The following is a 24,504-nucleotide window of genomic DNA, read 5'->3' as shown; positions in this document are numbered from 1 at the left end:
TGAGAGTCTTTTGGGAGGGATTTCTCCGGAGGGAATGAATATATAGAGCGTTGACGTCTAACTCGAATTACACCAAAAAAAAATTTAAAAAAAAAATTTATGTTAAGAAAATTTTGAAAATATTAAGAAAATGTAAACTTTTTTTATAAAGAGGAGAAAAAAATGCATAAAAATATGTTACTAATTATTTCAATTTAGATAAGTATAAAATTACCTTGCTAATTTTCTTACTAATATAATTATCTTATTTTAGAGAGAAATAAAAATTTTATTATTTTTCTCACTAATTATATATTTTTAGAGATATATAAATATTTTTAGTTAATTTCTTTCCTAAATATATAATGTTAGTGAAATATAAATACTGGTCGCTAACTTTCTCGCTAATTGTATCTTATTTTAGAGAAATATAAAAATGTTTTGTTATTTTTCTTGCTAATTATTATTTTTAGAGAGGCGTAAAAATACTTCACTAATTTTATTATTTTAGATATGAATATAAAATTTCTCGATAAATCCCTTGCTAATCTCTCATTTTTAGAGAGGCATAAATATTTTTTATTATTTTTCTAATTAATTATTTTTTTTAATGAGGAATTGATCATTGCTCACTATTTTCTTCATTAATTTTCAATTAAGTTATAAAATTAATATGTTTCACTATTTTCTTTACTAATTATTTTTTTAGAAAGGAATTGATCATCCTTCACTATTTTTCCTCGCTAATTTTCAATCAAGCTATGAAATTAATATTTCTCACTAATTTTCATATTAATTTGGCATTTTAAGGAGGAATATACAATCTTTTATTAAATTTTCTTACTAATTTTTATTTTTTTAATAGTGTGAATTTTTTAAATTAAACCTTATTGTATCGTTGTTTGAGTTTGACATTGGTTAGAGTTTTTATGTCCTTGTAATGAAACATTTTCAATTTGATAAAAATATTTTAAAGAGAATAGGTAAAGGAGCTTGAAGCTCAAAAAGCTAGCCTTGAGCCCACTATGAATAGGGCCAAGCTTCAAATATTTGGGTCATAAAATATAGTCAAGCTTAAATGAGCTGATTTTTTTAGGTTTGAGCCTTTTAAGAGTTGGCTTGTTTTTTTAACTTTATTTATCATAGTTAGTGATATAATAGTGATCTAGAAATTGTTATCAAAAAAGTCAAAGCAGTATAACATGCAAGACTATTTGAGAACCATGACAACAAAGCACTACAAATGATGACCCGCAATTTCAAAAATAAATTTAAAATATTTTGGCAGGAGGAATGTCTAAATTTAAAAAAAAAAAATTGGAATTTCGCTCCAATGTTAGCAGAAAATGACAAATCGGTACGATGTCTAAAAATTTGAATTTTTGGTGGGATTGTTTGTAGCTATTTTTCAACATGCTAACATTTTTCATATGATATTATTGACTATAATCCAAAAAGTTAATTAATTACAAAGTTTGTAAGTTAATTCTTTTTTCATTAATTCTTTTTTTTAAAAAAAAATCATCTAACTAGTACCAATATTTATGTTTCCTTATAGCAAAATTGATCATTTCCTACATCAAAGCATTTTATAATTTTTCTATTTCTCATTCATTTCATATAGTTTCTTTGATATCTTTGCAGGTATGTCTCCCTTCTTTGCTTTAAAATTTTAATTATAAGCTTCCCTCCTTTAACAGACCATTTAAATCCTGTTGATGGAGAGAGGAAGAAAATTAAAGGAGTATTTAATTTAGAGCATTAAAAAAACCATGTCACACATGTCATTAAACTAAATTTGATGTGGCCAAAGTCCATTAGCAATTTAATTAATGTTCTGTTAAAGAAATGAGTCTTTATGTGTAAAAAATAAAAGATTAGGGAGATTTTTAATCAACTTTAAAATTGTAGGGGTGTTATATGCACTTCACTCAAAGTTTGGAGTGTTCTATGTATTTTACCCATTTTTTTGGTTATCTCTTGATTAACAATATTTTCAAAGATTTAGTTGCTCATAGGGCACTAGCATTATATAATCCATGTAGCTAACTCCTACTAGTGGCATGCGGTTTATTGTTATTGTACAATGAATGAAATTCCTAATACAAGTGAAGTCTCCTTTTACATAATGAAACCACTCTCTCCTATGTATCTTTAACAATACTGCAGTATACACAATTAATTTCAAATGTTTAAAAAGAATTAAAAAATATTATTTTTATTTTAAAATTCTTAACCTGACCAAACCTTAAGTATCCAAATTAAATTTATGCTCTTTATACATATTAAAAGGAAGTTGTTGTTTCATTATACTTCAACATTTGTTGCTAAAAAACTGCGGCATTGAAGTTTATAGTCCAACTTTTATACTTCTATGGTTAGTTGTCATTCAAGAAGGAGAAAAGAATACTCGTTCTTATATAAGATTATTCTTAAAAAGTTCCTTAATTTATCCAGACTTCACTATCCCAAAAACACAATCACAATATATAGTCAGAGTAATAGCCCTTCTTTGCTTTAAAATTTTAATTATAAGCTTGCCTTTACTATTATTATTTTAAGCATAGAGTATTGGTAATTATTTCCTAGCTTTTAAGAGGATTTGAATTTGATAAGTAGTCTAAGTTCGCTCACTCAAAAAAATGTTTCAAAAAAAATTGTCAAAATATATTTTCGTTTAAAAATTCAAAATAATCCTCACAATTAAAACATCTCTCTCATAAGATGTACACTCTAAAAATTTGAAATTTGAAATTTGATACTACTTTTTAAAAGTATAAGATATTTTTAGATAAAATTACATATATCAATAAAGCTAATTAAAGACACTTTACATCCTTATTTTTTTAAGATAAAAATATAAATTTTTAAAAATGCCTTCATTTAATACTCAATTTGTAAAGTAATATTAAAGAGAGAGAGAGAGAAAATAAATGGGGAGGTTAATATTGAAAAAACATATTCATGAAATTTTATTTTTATCAAAATGTCTTATATTTTGAAATGTCAAATCTCCCTCAAAGTTATCTTATAATTTGATATAGAAGGCGTACTTTCTAAATATTATACAATAAAATATCTTACAGTCATTTAACTAAATCAAATGATTATTAATGTGCCATATAAGACACTTATTAGTGAGTGGATTTAGGCCACTTATTGGATTCAAATCCCAAAAAAAGTTAGGTGAGACATTAATCTATTTTTTTTTCATCTTTCCACTAATACTTTTATTAAAGATTTTTATATAAATGTCTTAATATATAATGGCAATTGAAAACCCAATGCATCAGTTTTTGCAAAAAAAAAAAAGAGTAATACTTGAAATAAGGGTATAATTAGCAAACAATTATAAAAATTATTCAATATTTTATATTTTGAATCAAAATTTTGTTTAAAAGATATTGCCCCTATTAAAAACTATAAGACATTTTTAGTCTTTTAAGGTGTAATCATTTTCTTTTTATCCAAAAGTATCTCTATTGATGAATGACTTTATATTTATTATAGGGTGTTTAATTGAGATAAATATAAAAAGATATGATTAGTTTAAAAGTAGGTAATTATTTTATTAGGGGATAAAATTTGGTTAAAAATACTTTATATTTTCAAAGGGAGAAGTATTCTACATTGTAGTTTGGAGGGAGTACATGGCATAATCATAATTTAAGAATTCATGCTTTATTTACTTCTACACATACGGTGGAATATTTGGAGGAAAACTGTGAAAAATAGTAAAATTATTATGAATATTAGGATATTATGTGGATGTCTATTATTTTAGATTCTTCAATATCTTTCAGTTACTGTAATATTTTTCAGTTATTATTATCTTGTCACTTTAATTGATATATTTGTGCCTATAAATAGATGACACCTCAATTGTATTCTACACACTTAAAATAAGAAAGCTTTCTATTCTCTTTTTTTTTTTTTAAGTATAGTTTTCTCTCTTCTCTCATCCTCAATCTCTATTTTCATAATACGTTATCAGCACGACAGCTCTACTCTTGGCATCACCTGGTGAGTGCCCTTATAATTATTGGATTAGAGATTAATGCTCATGCCAATGAACATCTTTAATAGAGATGGAGCATAGTCCGTTAAATATTGAGCAAATCTTTATCATCCATATACTTATGTTATTTATGTTATTTATTGAATTTTTTTTTCAATTGTTTTCTTCCTCCTTCAATCAATCAAATAATTACATATTGTGTTTCACATCCAGAAGTATGAGGCACAATTTAATTTTAAAATAGTGGATCTAAAAGTTATTCACATAAAACCATGAGTGTTGCAAGGAGCAGATTTATGGAACATGTTTCTGAGTTGCAAGGAGTAGATTAGATAAGATGGAAGATTATGAATGTAAATAAGATAAACTCTAACAAATGTCTTAAATATATCAGTATCCTTTATATACGAGCGGTGTTTCCATTACCTTACCTGTGAACCTATTGAAGTTGACCCAATATTATTTTTCTTTTGGCAGTTTCTGTCTATGTAACTTGCAACTGAAAATTCACGGATGGATTTTAATCTTGAAGGACTTATTGCTAAAGATGTAAGATTTTAGAATGTGTGTATCCCATGAGGTCAAATTTTTACTCAGCATTTCATGCCTGATTGACCTTTGTGCAGTCCAAACTTTTCTGTCAGATGCTTCAGCAACGGCTATTAAGCCTCTTCCTTTTTATAGGTACTGTCTTTTTCATGGCGGAAAAAAATGTTCTATAAAAAAGAAGTGTTTATACTAAGAAGTGGGGTTTGAACACTTTTTACATAAAAAGCTCTCCTTTTTTTCATGCCTAAACTGTTGAGGTCCTTAGGTAGACATGGAAGCATCAACTTCAAATATAGTATGCTAATTATTAACTAAAAAAAGCAACAGGTGCAGCTTTTCTCTCATGTATCAGATGTAATGTCAGATTTTCTAAGACTCCATGCCATTTTGATGATATATTGTAGACTTTTGTTATAAGAACTTTCATATCTTGTGCTGCATGCATTCTCTTCTCCCAACCAATGCCATTTTGATGCTATATTGTTTCACTCCCAATGAAAGTCAGACTACTCTTGTATAAAGCATTGAGAGATTCATTAACTTTTCATTCTTGTCTGATTTTACCTGCCATGTTTTGCTTCATATTAGAAAGGTAGCTCCTTTTTTATTTATTTTATTGGTATGTGTAATTATGCCAATTTTGTGAAATATAGTTTCTGACACTGTGCTACACTATTTAGAAAAGAGATAGAGTGGGATTTTGGTTTTTATATGAACGAGCTCTCTGACCCGAGGGGTGTTGCTATGATTCAAGCCTTAATTTATAGTCTGTAGTATAGTTGGGATAGAGGGTATAGGAAAATTGTGGCTGTTTTAAATTGTACAGAAAAGCTACAGTCTGCTGAAAGATTGCTCATGAAGAAAGGAGTGTCTTTTTTATATTTGCTTGTAATGATATGAGTGCTTATATTAGAGAAATTATTTGGTCAACTTACTAATAAATGTATGTTTTAGTGAGAAATTGTATTGATGGCCTGACTGGAAGGTTTTCCAATGGAAAGGCTAATGATTTAATTGGTGTGCTTGCCTCTTAGTCACCTTTCAGTAGTTTAGAAAGTGTCATCATGCTAAAAATGTAAGTTTCATCACACTGAGAATTTATAAATGTATTCAAGGTAAGAATTCTTGAGCAAGAATTGAGAAGGATGTTATATTAATTATATATATATATATATATATGTAAAGCAAGAATTGTATGAAAATTGAGAAATATTCTTATCAAATGATAAATTAATAACCTCTTTGATTTTGCTTTTTCTTCTTTTTCAAGATGAGTTCTAGTTCTAGCTACGTTAATATCAAATATACAGGTCACTTTCTCATACAAAAAAGTCTCATGCAATTACTTCAAATATTAATGCTTTTATATAGGATGACGTTGGGTTACAAAAATATTTCAATAATTATGACATGCAGGGGAAACCAATTCTCTTTTCTGACAAGAGAGGCATAGAATTATTGCCTTTGTTAATTTTGATGAGAAACACAAGGGGAAGAAAGAGAAGCAAGAAGTGCTTCTTGCATTTGTAAGCAATAGTGATTCAAGTTCAACTATTCAAATCCAAGATATGTGTTACGCGTTGATTTTGTACGATTCTCGAGTTTCATACAGTAGTAATTGTAATATTGTTTTATTATTGAATTTCAGTAATTGATATTCCCTCCATTAAAAAATATATGACATTTTTTTAGATGAGATGTTAAAAAAATACAAGATGTCTAACAACCAGAAATATCTTCGTCATTCAACGTAATTCGTTTTGAGAATATTACTTCCCTTCATGGTTTTAGTGATTATAATTCATTATATTATTTCAATTTTAATTAACAAAAATGTATGATAATATTTGAGAACTATTTAAATTTATTCTTAGCATCGCACGGAAGACTAAAACCAGGAGTTAAAAAGCATGGACAACTATGTTACTTTGTTTAGAGTTAAAATCATTGATAGATTGAAGATATTTCTACATGACTAAAAAAAAACCATAAAAAATGCAACAATTAACATGTATTTAGAAATATTTTGGAATCTGCAAGAAAGATCTGCTGGAAATGTCTGGTTGGAGTATGACATTATTATGTAGTTCAATTATTTAATGTAATGCTTATTCTTAATATCCAAGCATTATTGCTTTCATAAAGTTCATGTATTCTTCTTCTTTTTTATAATGTAAAATATCTCTATAAAATTAAAAATAATACTTTAAAACTTAAAAGTCTTGGATGCAAGTGTTGCAGGGGAGTAAACGCTAGTTCCTTACTAAATCAATTCCACTTCAAGAAATCCAAAATAGTAGTCTTTACTTGCGTGTGTGTGGACTTGGATATTATGGAATGCAGAAAATGAATTTTTTAATAAAAAAAGAAAAGAAAAGAAATAGAAGGCACAATTGTAAGAAAGATTACCTAATCAAATTTGTTCAAGTCTGCTGGAACATATAACTTCTTATATCTCAAAGATAGCTTCACTTAAATAGATATTATTGCATTCATCAACACCAAAAATATGATAAATGATCTTAAGTTGGAAGCAAAGATGAATGTTTTGTCACTTCAAATACTTAAAAAAGATATGTACATTCTAAATGGTTCACACCTCAACAAGATGGGTTTCATTGGATGTGGGCATCATTCAAAATGCCTAAGGAATAATGGAGAAAGGGTATCATGACATGAAGTATCTTGGATTTCAACTGAATAAATACTAAACTTTGTGACATTTTGAAAGGCTTTAATCTAAGTTGAAATAAGATTGAAACACCTCCTAATTAATGTTTTTTGTGATTCCTATGAAATAATTAATCTCATATATAATGACATAGAATCACCCTCTTTTTATATTATTAAGACGATTAAAGATTTCATTATGATGAATTAAACTGTCACCTTAAACCATGTTTTCAAAAAAAAAATATTCTTTCCATCCTTATGTATAAAATATTTTTAATTGAATCAAGTAAACCAATAAAAAATGATTGTCTATTTAAAAGCACAACAATATTTCACTTTACCTCTAATTATTATAAATAAAAAAGAAATGTTTTTTTTTAATATAAATTTATGAATACTTCTCTTTTTCCTTTTCAATCTAATAAGGGTATAATGATTCATTTATATAAAAAAATTATGTTGACAATTTTTTTATATTTAGAAATAACAAATTTTTAAAAACTTTTTAAATGTAAGAGCGGAAGAAATTGGTGTGCAAACTGCAAATTAGCTTGCCCACCAGTGAATCAGTGTACCGTGAAGACCACAATTCTTAACGACCCTGTTGCAAGGGCATCTAATTTTTTTTTTTTTTAATGATGAATTTGTTAAGGCGTGTTTGACTGTTTGTTATGGTTGGCGTACCTGACCTTCTCTACTCCAAAAATCGAAAAAAAAGTCGTATTGACCGGGTCAAAAAATTTTCATGATTTGTGAAGATAACTTTTCTTTTTTTTGTCGAAGTTATTTCGGGGTACCTTCCTCTTTTATTTTCAATTAACAAGATGCGCAAACCGACCAGCTTTGAAATTCAAAAAAAGAAAATTGAGCAAACTGAGACTAAAGTAACACCCACCACCCGCTCTCTTCCAAATTCCATTCTGCTTCTTTTTTCTTTTAAGCAAAACAGGGCCATTTTATTAATCAATCAAAAACAATGACACACACTACTAAAACCTGTCAAGAGAAACACCTACAGTTCAACCTATCAGCAAAAAGCAATAAAACCTGAAATACAACCTAAAAAGCAAATAAAAACAGTCAAACAACCTAACAAACAATGAACCAAAGGCAAACTATACCGTAAACCAATTCCTTTCTTCATCTTTACTTCAATTTAACTATTGAATATATTAAATTGCAGTTATTAAAAATTAAAATTATAATTATAAATTAATAACAAAGTAGTTGAAAATTATTTGACAGATTCAATGTGTATATATTTAATAGGAATATTATTACTTTTTACCCAAATTTTAAATTATATTTAAGTCCCAAGAGATATAATTATAGTTTTTAAATTTCATAAGACTTATTTATAAATAAGTCTACTTCATAGGACTTATATGAAATTTTTTTATTTTTTTCATTAGATACACTAATAAAATATAACATTAATATATTTATTCTTCAAAAAAATATTATTAATATAAATTCATATCCTTAAAATAATAAAGTTACAAAAATATAACTATTTTTAATAATCAATCAAAGCAAAAAAAAATAAAAAATTGATAATAAAAAATTGTCAACTTATACTTGGTTCTCCACTCCTCCCTTTTTAAAACAAACAAGGATTCATTAAAATCCCTCTCCCCCCTTCCCCTCCCCTCTCCTCCCCTCGAACTAAACACACTCTTAATACAAGGACAACATAATGGATTTAATAACAAATAAGGATAAAAAAAAATTGAAATATCTTTGTAGGACTAGAGGACTGATTTAAAAATAATTTTAGATAAAAAACTATAATACTCTACTTTTCTTTTGGCTACAGTATACTTTTGGTCTTCTAATTTTATATAAAATTTTAATTTAGTCTCTTTATTTTATAAAGTATATTTTTAATTCTCTAATCATAATATCATTAGTTTCAAATGATTACTTTTTATGCCAATAATGGTTCTTTTTAAAAAATCAAATTTAATATGTCAATATCTAGGAATGTTTTATCAATATTTAAAACTTCAATGTATAAATTTTTTTGTGATAAAACTAATGGTTTTACGGTTAAAGGACTAAAAGGATAATTTATAAAATTAAGAACCCAAATGAAACCTTATGTTAAGTTAAATAACTAAAGATATATTTTAGCCCTTTTCTTTTTCTTTTTTCTTTTTAAATTGTCAATTAGCAAATGTTTCTTATTAAATATGAATGAGTACTTATTAATTAATGAATAGTTACTTGTGGAAGTATAATTTACAGTTGTCTCTTCTCACAACTAAACTCTTTCATATTATTGGATATGTTAATTAGTGAATGACTTATTGTTAAATGCAAAGGTTAATTGTTAAATAATGAATAGTTATTTGTTTAAACATGATCTATACTTATCCCTTCCCACAACCAAGTTTTTTTAGATTTTTGAACTTATTAATTAGTGAATAACTTTTTCTTAAAAGTGAATAAATACTTGTTAATTAACAAATGACTACTTGTCAATTAAGAGAGAAAAGCAGGGATATTATATTTTTTTCTCATCTAAAATTATTTTCAAATCAATCTCTTAATCTTGCATTGACATTTCATAATTTATTATCATTGTTTGATGTTAAATTGCCTCAACAATCCTTCTTTTTAATATAAGACAAAAATTTTTTTTAAAAAATTGTTCCTCCTTCTTAATATAAATCAAAGTCAAAGTAGTTAATTTTAGGGTAAAAGTCCATTTTCTCCTATACTTTCCTTCAAGGAGTGCTAGGCATTATGTGCTAATAAGTGGAGCATTTTCTCTCTTAAATCATTTTTCATAGGAGCAAAATTCTCTCTTTATAGTTAGCCATGAATTCAGATGTTATCTGATGATGTGGTAGTGATAAGTGGGATCCGACTCCTTGTTAACCCTCATGCATGGCTATAGTTATCTAAAATGAAAAGCATGTGGCAATATAGTTATAGAACTTGAATTATTCTAACTTTCAACAAAGGGTTAGATTCCCCTTGTCATTGCCACATCACCAGATAACGTCTAAGCTCATGACTAACTCACAGATGAGGAATTTTGTTCATTTGAAAAATAATTTAGAAAAAAAAATGCTTTATTTATTAATAGAGGGTGCCAGTGCTCCTCAAAGGAAAGGATAAGGGTAAAATACACTTGAACCTTTAATTTTATGTTTCAATTTTATCCTAGTTTATCTATTATAATTTGAAATTTTAGCCATCAATTTATAATGATTATTGATTTCAAAAAAGGATGAATTGAAAAGTTACATTTTTTTTTTACAATTTTAAGAATACAATTAACATTTTTTAGTAAATGCAAAGTTAATTAACTTTATTTTATATTAAGAATCGGTGGAGTATTTGCTGTAATTGTGTAAAAATGTGTGTTACTTTTTTAGTCTTTTTTTAATATCCATCTTTTAATTAGTACATTAAATGTGGGAGATAAAGGTAAGACAGGGGGACATAATAAAACTGATGCGGATAATATGAAGAAAAAAAAATTAAACGAGGTAAAAAAAATTGAGATTCCTTATCTAAGATCAAAGCAAAATCACCCAATTAAATTTTATATTTAGGATCAAGAGGGGTCGGAAAATGTTGAAAGAACTGTTGTACTTCCATGAAATTTCTAGTTTACCCTAAACAATAAAAGTTAAAAAATGAAAGAGTTTGTTGACTTGGGCACAAAAAGACCGTAATAAAAACTTTTCATCATTTCATCAAATTTTCCGAACAGTTTAGTTGATTGTTTCGTTGTTCGATTAAATGATGAAAAATATAAAAAGATTAATAAAATTTTCAATGTTTCAAATTTATCCTATAAATTTGTTTTTTTTATCGATTTAGTTCTTTACATTTTATTAAATTATTTTGTTAGTCCTTTGATTTTTAAAATAAAAATTGACTCTTAAATTAATTTAATGTGCAAAGTATATTGATAATTTGACACATATGTATAGTTAAATAAGAATAAATTAGCTTTTAAATTAATTTAATTTTTATTAATCTAGCCTCTTACACTAGCTTTTTTTTTTAATTTCTGAATCTATTTTTTCTACCTAAATAATTACATTTTTATTAATTTACTTGAGTTTTATTTTTACTAATATTCTATCATTCATGTCAATAAATTTTAACATTATTAGATTCTTTTTAAACAATAAAGATCAAATTGATAACTGAAACAAAGTTAATGAATTAAATTGATAAGAATTAGGCATGAAAAATGAAATTAATAATATATAATAGCTTAAAAGGTTAAATTTTTTATTATTCCAAAATAAAACATGGAGCTTAGTTCCATGCCTACATACCGTGATCATTACATTTTTTTTGTTTTCATTTTCATTTTATATCTTTAAATTTTTATATGAAATTAAAATCTTCACATTGATAAAAGTATTTTTGGTAAGAATAAAAAGTTAATTTTGTCGGCAGTAAAAACTTATCTCCTGAAAAATATTAAAACCAATAGATAGAGACCTCCTATAATTAAATATAAAATGAAGTTAGAATAATTAATATTTTGTTACCATTTTTATTTTTTGTTTATTTATTATCATTTGAATTTTTAAATAAAAATTTCTAATGAAACGAAAAATTGGAAAGTTTATATATATATATATATATATAATTTTTTTTTTACACTTTCAAGGTTATAGCTAAAGTTTCTTAATAAGCATGAAGTTTGTTAACTTCATTTATATTTAGGACTAGAGTGGGAGTTGTTTGGGAAAATATATTTACCAGTCTTTATAATTTCACTTTCACTCAATTTTAGATTAAGTCCCTGTAATTTATTTTTTAATTAAATCCTTATAATTTAATAAATTAAATTTTTTAATCCCTAAAAGTTAAAATCCTTAATATTTTAATTAAAAAAAATTAAGAACTTTTATAATTTATTAAATGATTATATAACTTTAAAATTAATTACTTAATTTTTATAACTTAAAATTTATATAATAAGGTTGTTTTTTTAAATATATTTTTATATACAGAATTTTCATAAAAATTAATAAAAATATAAATAGCATATTAAATCAAATTTTCTTTTATGGTCCCTCTCATAAAGCACAATCTAAAAATATTTTTTGGTCCTTAATATAAAACATATTATAGGATATTAATTACATTTTTAATATTATTCATATTTAAAATTATTAAATATGAGAGAAAGTAATGTAAATTTAAAATTTTTTATTTAAATAATAATAAAATTAAAAATTTATTATATTTTAATACAAAATTAATAACTTAAGTGCTTCTCCTTCAATAACTAAATGGAATAAATGAAAGAAAAAGAGAATGCTAACAGTGGATAAGTGCTAAATCACATGTGCAAGTACAACTCTTCTGCCATTAATTTTGTAACCACTGGATAAAACCTTGGCTTTCCCAGAAAGTTACAGCCTTGTAATTAATTAATATTCTCGACAGTTAATTACATACTTTTCTCATTTTATTTATATGGTAGAAAGTGAATAATTATTTTCATCCTACTTATAGAAGATAGAGTAATATTTTTAGCTCTATATATTTATAGAAAAGATAATATTTATTTTAGTCCTATGTATAAAATATTTTAATGATTATTGTATCTATCTGTATCTTCTTTTTCCAATTAAATATTGTGAATATTAGTAAATGTTAGAGTATTTTATTGTTAAAGTATATATATATTTAATAGGAGTAAAATTAAAAACTTATTTAATTTTTAAATAGAGTTAATGATATTAAATGTTTTTCTTGATTCAAATTTTACCTTTGTTTATTTATTGTCATTTAAATTTCTAAACAACAATTTATTACCATTGTTAATTACAAAGAAAAGTAAAATTAAAAAGTTATAAATTTTTTTATACAATTTCAAGGTTATAGCTAACATTTATTAATAAGCGTGAATTTTGTTAATTTTATCTTATATTTAGGACTAGAGAAGGATTTTTTAGGAAAAATATATTTGCTAGTTTTTATAGTTACACTCAATTTTGAATTAAGCCAATGAAATTTATTTTATTTTAATTGAGTCCTTATAATTTGATCAATTAAATTTTTTAATCCCTCAAGATTAAGATCCTTAATATTTTCCTTTAAAAAACAAAATTAAGAAATTTTATATTTTTAATAAATAAGTATATGAATTTAGAATTAATTACATAATTTTTATAATCCAAATTTATATAATTAGTTTGTCTTTTAAATATTTTTTATACAAATAGGATTTTACTAAAAAATTAATAAAATATAAGTAGTGTATTAAATCAAATTTTCTTTTTTAGTTTCTCTTATAAGGCGCAATGTAGAAATATTTTTTTATCTTTAATATAATACTCCCTTCGTCCTAAATTATAAAACACTTTTAGAAAAGATTCAGCATCCCAAAATATAAGATACTTTGATTAAAAAAGGTTTCATTAATGATACTTTTCTAATATTACCCTTATTATATATTATCTATCTTCAAAATTCTTTCATCAATGGAATATTAAATAAAATTTTTTAAAAAAAATTTATATTTTGATCTTGAAAAAATAATGTTGTAAAGTGTATTATCAAGCTTTTATTAGTATATGAAATTTTGTCTAAAAATATCTTATAATGTGGGATGGAGGAATGCATATTATAAGGTATTAATTACATTTTTTAATATTACCCATATTTAAAATAATCAATTATGAGAGAGAATGTAATATAAATTAAAGTTTTTATTTAAATAATAATAAAATTAAAAATTTATTATATTTTTATACTTAAACAAAAACTTAACTACTTATTCTTAAATAAAAACTAGATGGAGTAAATGAAAGGAAAAGAAAATGCTAACTGTAGATTAGAAATGTGCTAAATCACATGTGCAAGTACAGCTTTACTCTTCTTTCTATCGTTAATTTTGTAACTACAGGGGGGAAAAAAAACTTAGTTTTTTCAAAAAGTGATAGACTTCCTTGTTTAGTTGTCATAATTAATTAATATTATCAATAGTTAATTACATATACTCCTGTTGTTCTGTATATATGGTAGGAAAATAGTAATTATTTTAATCTTATTTATAGAAGATAAAGTAATTATTATGGCCCTATTTATGGAAAAGATTATATTTGTTTTAATTTTATTTATAGAATATTTTGATAATTATTGTGTTCATATGTAACTTTTTTCTTATTAAATATTGTGAAGATTATTAAATATTAAAGTATTTTATTTTTAAAATATATATATATATATATATTAAATAGGAGTAAAGTTAAAATCTTGTTAAATTTTTTAAATAGAGTTAATGATATTAAATATTTTTCTTAATTTAAATGAAAATATTAAATATTAAAAGTAATTTATAAATAAAATTTAAAGAGTAATAAATTAAAAATTAAGAAATTTTGGGGCCAAATAGAACTCCTTATCACAAATAAAAAGTATTTTCTTTTTTTTTTTTAAATTTGGACGTGAAAAACAAGTAAACGGTTTTGGACTCTTGGTGCAAAACCACTTTCCTTACATCTTTGCGGAAAGCACTTCAAACATTAAAGCGTGTCTGAAAACTAGAAAAAGTATAACTTGATTGAGTAAAAAAGAATTCACAAACGACACAGTCATCATTTTGTAGAAATTTCTTCTTACTTTCTTCCCCATTGGCAAAGGAAATTTTTAATTAATTTAAACCAGAAAAAAAAACTCTTTTTTGTAATTTGGACATAAAGAGTTCGCATAATCTTATCAGAGACCGGGGGGGGGGGAAGTAAAATTTTAATAAAGGCTTTTAATGAGATTTAATTTCAGTCAAAATTTTTAAAATTTTATAGTATATGTGAAAGATTGAAATGATATTAAGAAATTAGCTGAAATAATTTTATTGTCTCTAATAAAATTAGGCATATAAAGAATTTGTGTAAAAAAATTAATAATTAATACATAAAAAATAAACAATTGATATTGGTATAATTTACAACTCTCATTAACAGTATTTTTCTATACGAGTTATTCATGCCTATAGTTTTATCAAGTGCCATAAAATCATTTTAATCCAACATATAAGTAGTAAAATTTCTGAATTTTAAGAGCTTGGACTGAAATTAAATTACATCAAGGATCCCTCACTGAAACTTTTCAAAAAGAAAAATTCATATTCATATTTAAAGAATTTCAAGGCTTTCTAAAATTTTTTTCATTACTTTAAACAAGAAAAGTGAAAAACCTAGAAAAGAAGTGATGTTGGGTTGTAGTGGGACAAAAGTTTTTCATCATTTCGTGAATTTCCACCGACAATTTTAATAAGAAATTTCCACCGACAGTTTTAACTCGTAATAGACTCATTGGCTCATTTTTCTACTTCCCGGAAATTTCCGTGTTAACATAAATTTGAACAAAGGCTCAATCCTCAGACTTCTTTTTCTCTTGTATCGAACTAATTCCCAGTATAAGCAAACTCTCCAAATCAACTTCGAGTCTTCAACCTTTGATTTGATTTGATTTAGTCACTCCCACCAAGGTATTCTTCATCTGATCTTTCTCCTTCATTCTCTCACAACTTCAACGGTATTCTTTCTTTTTTGTCAAGAAAAAATCAACAAACTTTAAAACTATTTTGTTTTTGGTGCCTCAGAAATGGCTGCGTTTGCTTCTGCTCCTACTTCTCCTTCCCAAGAGAAATATGTTGTTTTTGTCAGCTTTAGAGGTCCAGATGTCAGATTTGGTTTTCTCAGCCATTTGGAAAAGGAGCTGCATCGGAAGGGGGTAGACGTCTATGTGGATGAGGATGACAGGCTGGAGAAAGGGCATGAAATATTGCCTGCACTTGAGAAAGCCATAGAAGAATCAATGATTGCGTTGGTCATATTCTCAAAAGATTATGCTTCTTCAAAGTGGAGCTTGCAAGAGCTTGTCAAAATCATGAAACGCAAGGAAGCGAGTCAACAGATTGTGATTCCAATTTTTTACGATGTAGATCCAACAGATGTCAGGCATCAAAAAGGCACTTATGCAAAATCATTTTATGATCATGACCATCAGTTCAAGGAAAACACGGATAACTTGCAAATTTGGAGGGGTGTCTTGCAGCAAACTGCAAACTTATCTGGTTTTCATTCATCAAATAATTATCAGTAAGTTTTGGTTATTCGATACATCATTTTATAGAGTTTCTCAACATTATTTTTAGTTCCCCCAAAATGATTTAGAATCTAGTAATCTCAAATTATGTTTGAGCATTTATTAATTGTTTTTATCATGGCCCGTAGCTTGTAATTTTGTTTTCATTTATTTTTAATATGCTAGAAGAGAATCACAGCTCATTGATGCAATAGTCCAAGATGTCCTAAAAAAATTGGAAGATAACAACCTAGTTGCGCCACAATCCCAGCTTGTTGGATTTCATTACGATCTCGACATTGTTGAATCATTAATGAAAATTACATCACAAGAAGTTCGAGTTCTTGGCATTTGGGGTGTTGGTGGGATAGGCAAAACAACCCTGGCTCGAGCTATATTTGACAAATTCTATTCTCAATTTGAAAGTTGTTGCTTCATAGAAAATGTGAGAGAGGAATCAACAAAGAGCAATGGTTTGAGTGATTTGCGTCAAAAGCTTCTTTCTAAGCTATTAGACCAAGATGCAGGTCTCCCCATAGATATGAATTATGCAAGGAGAAGGCTGTCACGAAAAAGAGTCTTGATTGTGCTTGATGATGTATCCAATTCAAAGCAATTAAAAGATCTAGCTGGACAACAACTTTGCTTGGGGCGTGGCAGCAGAGTAATTGTAACAAGTAGAGACAAGCATGTTTTTAGGAGTGGAGGGATTCATGATGAATATATACATGAAGTTGAGGAGTTGGGTTTTGAAGAATCACTAAAACTTTTTTGTGTACATGCCTTCAATCAAACTCACCCCAATATGGGATATGAAAGGCTATCACAAATGACAGTTGCCTATGCTAAAGGCATTCCTCTAGCTTTAGAAGTTTGGGTTCCCATTTTCGTTCTAGAGATAAGGCATACTGGGAAAGTGAGCTTGAGAAACTCAGAAAGTGTCCCTATCCAGAAATTCAAAATATATTGAAAGTTAGTTATGATGGATTAGATGACATGGATAAGGAAATATTTTTAGACATTGCATTTTTTTTCATTGGAGAAGAAAAATATAGCGTTACTCAGGCGCTAAAAGCTTGTGGTTTCAAAGCAATTAGTGGAATCCAAAATCTCATGGATAAATCTCTCATAAAACCAGGTTGGCTGCATGATGAAAATATTGAAATGCATGATTTGATACGACAAGTGGCTGAGCAAATAGTTCGTGTGGAATGTAAGAAAGATCCTGCATTATGTAGCCGATTAAATGATGCGGATGAAATTTGTAATGTATTGCAAAGGAACAAGGTAAGTGAAATATATATCAATTTTTATTTTTATCCTTTTGGAATAACTTTTTTAAATAATTAATATTATTTTTATTTTTTTTTCAGGGAACTGATAAAATTGAAGGCATCATATTAGATTGGAATAGAATAAATCATTTACGATTGAGCCCTAATACCTTCACAAAGATGAAAAATTTAAGAATTCTCAAAATTTTTTGTCCTAGGTTTCGATACTATGATGCAAATAATTCAGAGCTTCCTTTTGATCTTGGCTCTTTTCCTAGTAAATTAAGTTATTTTCATTGGGATTATATCCGTTGGAGTCTTTGCCATTAGAAGGCTATTGTTTTGAGAACCTTGGTGTGCTACGCATGCAATGCAGCAATATTAAAAAGCTTTGGGATAGAGTGCAGGTACTTATATATATGCACTAATTGATATGTGTGTGTGTGTTAAATTTAATTAAATTATTAGGCTTCTATGCTTAAAATTTTTTCCGTTTCCATTGTCACAGGATCTTGTGAATTTAAAGATATTAGATTTGAGGGGGTCTAGACAGTTGATGGAGCTACCTGATTTCTCTAGGGCACATAATCTTGAAGAAGTATACCTCTCAAAATGTGAAAGTTTACATAGTGTTCATCCATCTATTTTTTGTCTTCAATCTCTTGTTGCATTGTATGTATTTTATTGCAGGAAATTAGAGAGTCTTGATCATGGCTCTTTTCCTAATAAATTAAGGTATCTTTCTTGGGAACAATATCCATTGGAGTCTTTGCCGTTGGGCTTTTGTGCTGAGAACCTTGTTGAACTTCGTATGGAAGACAGCAATATTAAAAAGCTTTGGGATGGAGTGCAGGTACTTATACACACACACTAATTAATATGTCTCTCTCTCTCTCTCTCTCTTCAATTTAATTAAATTGTTAGCTTTTATGTGTCAAACTTTTCTGTTCATTGTCATAGGATCTTGTGAATCTAAAGACATTAAGTTTGCCTGGGTGTAAACAATTGGTGGAGCTGCCTAATTTCTCTATGGCACTTAATCTTAAAACAGTCGATCTTCAGGGTTGTGAAAGTCTACATAGTGTTCATCCATCTATTTTATCTCTTCAATCTCTTGTTAGATTGGATGTCTTTAATTGCAGGAAATTAGAGAGTCTTGAAAGTGAGACTCATTTAAAATCTCTCTCTTACCTTAGTGTTCAACATTGTCTAAGCCTCGAGAAATTCTGTTTGTCATCAAAGAAATTGGGAAGTTTGCGTTTTCGTGCGACTGGAGTTAAAATATTGCATTTGCTGTCAATGGGAGGTTTCACGGAACTCAGAGAGCTTGCTATTGAAAATGGTAAAAGATTAAGGAGCCTTCCGATAAGTGAGCTATGTGGCTTGACAAATCTTAGGAAATTTGAACTTTATAATTTCCAGCAGGTGATTCACACCACAGAGCTGCGCTCTCTTTTTGACGCTTGGGATGATTTAGAAGAACTAGTTTTGCATAGATGCAATTACTTGCTGGAAATCCCCGACAATATCCAGGCCACAACAAGCTTGAAACGCATGTTCTTGAGAGACTGCAAGAGGCTTAAGTCTATACTTGGATTTCCTCCCTTCCTTCAAGAATTAGATGCTGGAGGATGCACTTCATTGGAGATCGTATACGCTGACTCTCTAGTTCAAAATCAGTGTCGATTTCATTTCGACGAGTGTATAAAGTTGGATGAGCGTTCTCTTCAATTCATTGAGGAACTAACTCATTTCTCTTTGACTTTATCTTGTGAGCATCCGTGGTTCTGTCGTTTATCGGCTTGTTACCCGGGAATTAGAGTTCCAAAATGGATAGAATATAAACATCAGACAGAGGCTTCCAATGCTATCGAATTCATTTGCAATCTCGAACGATCACCCACCATCTTGTGTTGCTGCGTTGTTCCTACTCATCTCTACTTACCTTTCGTGCGGCGGATCTACTGTGATTTCTCTTATGATGATAACAACAAATTTCGCAGTGCAGTTTCTTATTTTTCCACGGCTAAAATGGAGTTGGCTCGTGTTTACATATGGCACATGGACTTGGAAGACGTTTCATTTGGCGCTGGAACAGGTGATGTTGCCAAGATTTCATGTGAATTCTATGCGGACTATAATGATGGTGTTGATTTTTTTGATGGAGAGGTAGAGACAGTTCCAATGAAAGCATGTGGAGTACACGTGACATATAACTCACAGTCGGACTCTGGTGAAGAACGACTCCGTCCAACATTTAATCCATATGTACTTTGGGTGCGAACACGTTGGAACTGAAATTTATGCGCAAGAGCAAACGAAAGCATCACCACCCACACATACAGTTTCTTTGATATATCTTTACAGGTATCTCTCCCTTCCTTGCTTTTTATTTATAAGCTTACCTTCACTACTATTATCTTAAAATCACTCTTGATTAAAAAACAAAAAAGTAATTAGATATTTCTTCTATGCTTATATATACTAAATCAAAGTGGTAATTTTTTTTTACAATATTGTATTTATTATTTCAATATTTACACCTTATTGAAGAAATAAGTATACCTTTTTCCAAATTTCATCCATTTTTTTTGAACAATTCTTTAATGTGTGTGTGTGTGTTTTGTTTATTATTTCTCTACATAGTTTTTATACAGTGTAGTGCTCTAACGTGTATAATAACTATTGTAGATTATACCGACAACACACACAAAACAACACACACACACATATATTTGTTGGAGATAGATGTAAATTTTTTTATGAGAGTGTACTTTTGCTATCAACTTTGTTTTATTTTTCTATTTATTGATTGATCCTGTATTTACATTTTATTTGTGAGGATAATATTTTCTGAATCATCAAATTGTTCTATATAATTTTCATACACTCCTGATAACAAATTCTAAAGTAATATGTGTGATTATAAAATAGGTTGTTTTTGGAATAAAATAAACTTTTGTTTATTTATAGTATGTGAAACTTTTGTGAAATTAATGAGGCTATTTACGTATGAAAACTTTTTACAACTTTTGAAGATTACGTTTAATCAAATTACATCTGTTAGTTAAACCAAAAGTGAAATAAACAAATGTATTTTTTAAGATTATTCAACTGCTTCATTTAATTCCGTAAAACTCTAGTATATCATCAACTAATAGGTAAGTGCATTTTCGGGCCAAAACAAAAACAAGGTATAGGTAAGATCTCGTAAATAGGATTGGAGGAAGTAAAAGAGCAAAACACAAAGCTTGTTGATGGTATTTCAATTTATGTAAGATGTGAAGTCTTAACAGACCACCCTAGGCTAAGCTTAAGCTGATTTGTCCATTATCATTTCTTGTTTGCAGTGTCTCTTTTATGACTAATAAATAAATCTTCATCATTTTTTACGGTATAATTTTGTTGCCTTGCTCTGTTTTGAGAGGTGTGTTAGTCTGAGCATGACTTATAATTGAGAGTTTGTAAATGACAGCTGAAATTTTATGATTTTTGTCAGTTAACATATTTTGAATATTCTATTTCGTGACCTGACTGAGACTTTGTCTTTGTGCTAATTTGTCTTGCTCTTTCCCCTAACATGTGAAAATAAATTTGTGCTCATTCTATTCAATGTGCCTGAAATTTCAATCATTCTTTTGCATAGTGTAGAGTGGATTAAAATTCTGTTGGCCTAAAACTGCCCTTTTTTAACACCAGAATTGTGTCTTAATTTTGGGATAATGAAATTTTGAGTATTTCAAATTTGCTTTATTATCAATTTGGTCTTTCAGGTTTAATTTTTATGAATTTGGTTCATTAAGTTGTTTTAATTATTGAATTAGTCTTTATTGTGTAAGTGGGAGGTAACAATGTAAAACTTTGCCGACATAAATAACAAAATTGAAAAATGAAATTATTTAGATAGAAAAAAAAGACTCAAATTTTTTTTAAAAAAAATAAAAGAACAAAATGTTGTATGAGGAACTAGATTAATAAAAATTAAACTAATTTGAAAGTTAATTTATTTTCATTTACTTATACATATTAAGTTATTAAAATACTTCATATATTAATTTGAAATAAGAAAACACCAAGAAGGAAAGTGTAATATATTGTTCACAAAACCCAAGGCTAATTATTCCTTATATAGGGAAGATGCTGAAAACTCTAGAGCTTTATACAGAGGCCACGTGTACAATGAATGATGAACAATAACAAATGAATACAATCAGATGGATTCTCAATTCTAGTGGGCTCAACTCTTTGGTCCATGTGTTATTATCTTGGGCTTAAGTTTGTTGGGCTGAACCTTGTTCTTAGACTTCATTAATGTTTTGACAGAATAAATTTGTGTTTTAAAACGTAACTAATAAAATGATAATTTAAAAAAAATATAAAAAATAAATAAATCAAAATTAGACTTAAAAAACTAAATCAATAATGGAGAAAAATTTGACGGATTAAAAATTTTATTATCTCTTTAATTTTTGTTCTTCAGCTTTGATTATCATGAAGAAAATTTCAAAATATTTATTTTGCTCCTTATCCTTACCTTGATATAATATTTAATGCCTCTCTTTTTTCGCAGTCCAGTAATGCATTGCTGTCAACTTCCTTGAATCCTTGTTTGTTGATCAATTTGTGTGGCTTGGCAAATCTGGTGTATTTCTTCAATTGTTTTTTGGCCCCCTGACATGGATATATTTGGTTTGTGCAATGCAGTTGCTTCTTGTCCCAAGAGCAAGTCCAAAATGCAATGGTGAAGAGTCTTTTTGCTAATGATCGTTGAGGTGTCTTTGACATGTGAATCATATGTAACAAGAGTACCATTTTTGTGACACTTTCATATTTAATTTTCTTATAGCAGAAACATCATTATCTCATTTCCTCAACTAGCCGTTGCATGTGAGTATTGTATAGTCTTTTTATATGGAACAAACCAATGATTCATTTTGATTTATATATTGTCAAATCCTAGTTTTTAAAACTTTCCCAATACAATTGGGAGCGATATAGTTCAGGAGAAATGAAAATTGTAGCCCATAGATTAAAATTCACAAATTATTCACCGGATTACTACTTATTTGGTAAGTCTAGAATTTTTACTAAACTTTAAAAATTCATAACTAAATTTAGAAAATTCATATCTTGAAAGCTATTAAAGTCATTTAAGTGATAAAAATACATTTTAAACCCTTTTTAGTTTCAAATAGTACATTTTATTCATTTTTTTAAATTTGCTCTATTTCTTTGACAAAATCTATGCCATAATTTGAAAAATTCATAACTCAAGTTGTGCATGTCCAAATGATCTGATTTAGGACTTTTTAGAAATCTATATATGTCAAGTTTTATCATAAAAATTCTCATGAGCATTGAATATGGGTTATTATACATTAAATAATAAAACAGTGACCCTCCTATAAAAGAGTTTAAGCTAAACAATCACAATCATACATATTAAAATCATGATTTCAAGGCTAGTTTAGGACTCTATATTAGCCATCATACATCATCACATATCACTTATGCATACCAAAGCCTTATCATAAATTTACAATGTTTATAGACTTATTTATATATTTCTCATTTTTATAAAATTAATGCCATAGAAAAAATTATTTTTCCTATTCTACTTACATTTGCTTCTTGCTCTAGCTCTTCCTTTTGAGGCTTATAATCTAACATGGCTAGTCATTGGGGGTGAGATTCGAGAGAACTTTAGTAGTAAATAATATCATTCAAGCATATGAGGCATAAATTTCATACATAACATATACTTGCATTACATGACTTCATAACTAATATATTAACATGTTAAATGCTCATACATCATATATGGGCCATGAAATACTTAAAAACAGAGTTTTAAACATTCATTCATAATTCATAGAATCAAAGAAACTAATCATACATAAAATCATGCAAGCATAAATACCAAGCATGCAATGAAGGGTAAGTTTATTACCTTAGATTTACTATTTCTTCTTTGTTTTCCTTATGTCCATTTGACCCCCCATGACTAAACCTCCAATTCTTTTGCCATGACACTTATTGACCCTAAATATTTTTCTATAGAATATTTATGACAATTGTTAGAGCCAATAATTACATTATCAATAAATGACAACTTACTCTTATTTAATTCTTGCTTTCATTATCTTAAGTTTTTACTTTATTTTTCATTTGACATAAAATTCTTGTACCAATATTTTTCCACTCAATTTTTCATAAAGAACTCATTTTTAAACTCAAATTTGACCAATTTTAACTCCTTCCTTTTGAACCATCCTTGATAGTAACTATGGGTATTTGAGATCTTAAATTATGGTTTCTTCCCAGCTATTTTCATGCTTTATATGTATGTGTCTCAAGGCTAGGTTCTAAATCATATTTCATAAACTTAAATACTTAACTAATAATAGCCCAAATCTTTAGAAAATTGGGTAGCATTTTCCTTTGAAAATTAGCCATCCAAAAATTATATCAAGCTTAAAATCAAGCTACCATTCATTAATAATCATCTCTATAATCATTTCTAAGCCATTTTATATCATTTAATCATCAAAATATCAAGCCTTATTATCTTTAGAAAAACAGGGCAGCATCTCATCATCATGAAAACTCAAGAAAAAATTATGAAAAATAGCTCAAAAAGAAGCTCTTCCATACCTCTTCTCAATGCTCTAACTTATTCTTGCTTTCTTCATTACTTCCTCCATCTATGCCACTTCAAACTCATCCTCTTGAAAAACTAAAACCATAGAAATGTTCCTCTTGATAAGAGGAACAACTTTTATGAAGAGACTTTGATATACAAATGTGGTTTTGATGGTAAGTTTGGTTGATTTTTCTTTTCTCTCCCTAAACCTCTCATGCGAATCCATGGAAGTAGCTTGCGAATTCTCTCTCTTCTCTCTCCTTGGTCTCACCTAAGTGATGAAATGAGGA

General features: G+C 27.6%; 2 protein-coding genes across 5 annotated transcripts; both read left to right on the top strand.

Annotated features, from left to right (window-relative positions):
- Positions 1–15,579: 15,579 nt before the first annotated feature.
- On the top strand, positions 15,580–17,409 carry LOC129287863 (TMV resistance protein N-like). The gene is made up of 3 exons (XM_054924124.1): positions 15,580–15,698; positions 15,813–16,311; positions 16,484–17,409. The coding sequence occupies exons 2-3, from the start codon at positions 15,815–15,817 to the stop codon at positions 17,265–17,267; spliced, it is 1,281 nt and encodes a 426-aa protein (XP_054780099.1). The 5' UTR covers positions 15,580–15,698; positions 15,813–15,814; the 3' UTR covers positions 17,268–17,409.
- A 34-nt stretch (positions 17,410–17,443) lies between these two features.
- LOC129287861 (disease resistance protein RPP4-like) lies at positions 17,444–22,483 on the top strand. 4 transcript variants are annotated; one of them, XM_054924110.1, is made up of 5 exons: positions 17,444–17,584; positions 17,671–17,978; positions 18,080–18,424; positions 18,532–19,938; positions 22,276–22,483. In XM_054924110.1, the coding sequence occupies exons 2-4, from the start codon at positions 17,937–17,939 to the stop codon at positions 19,867–19,869; spliced, it is 1,725 nt and encodes a 574-aa protein (XP_054780085.1). In that variant the 5' UTR covers positions 17,444–17,584; positions 17,671–17,936; the 3' UTR covers positions 19,870–19,938; positions 22,276–22,483. The 4 variants fall into 4 exon arrangements, with proteins under 4 accessions (XP_054780085.1, XP_054780086.1, XP_054780087.1 ...); XM_054924111.1 differs by lacking the exon at positions 22,276–22,483 and adding an exon at positions 22,147–22,268; XM_054924112.1 differs by lacking the exon at positions 17,444–17,584 and having other exon boundaries at positions 17,961–17,978; positions 18,080–18,169; positions 18,262–18,424.
- The last annotated feature ends 2,021 nt before the right edge of the window (positions 22,484–24,504 follow it).

Source organism: Prosopis cineraria, unplaced genomic scaffold (genome assembly GCF_029017545.1).
Source record: "Prosopis cineraria cultivar Desert tree isolate PC_DT_omini unplaced genomic scaffold, ASM2901754v1 PC12, whole genome shotgun sequence".
Taxonomy (NCBI): Eukaryota; Viridiplantae; Streptophyta; class Magnoliopsida; order Fabales; family Fabaceae; genus Prosopis; species Prosopis cineraria.
Note: the sequence above shows the minus strand (reverse complement) of the source record. Positions and strands in the feature narration are given on the sequence as shown.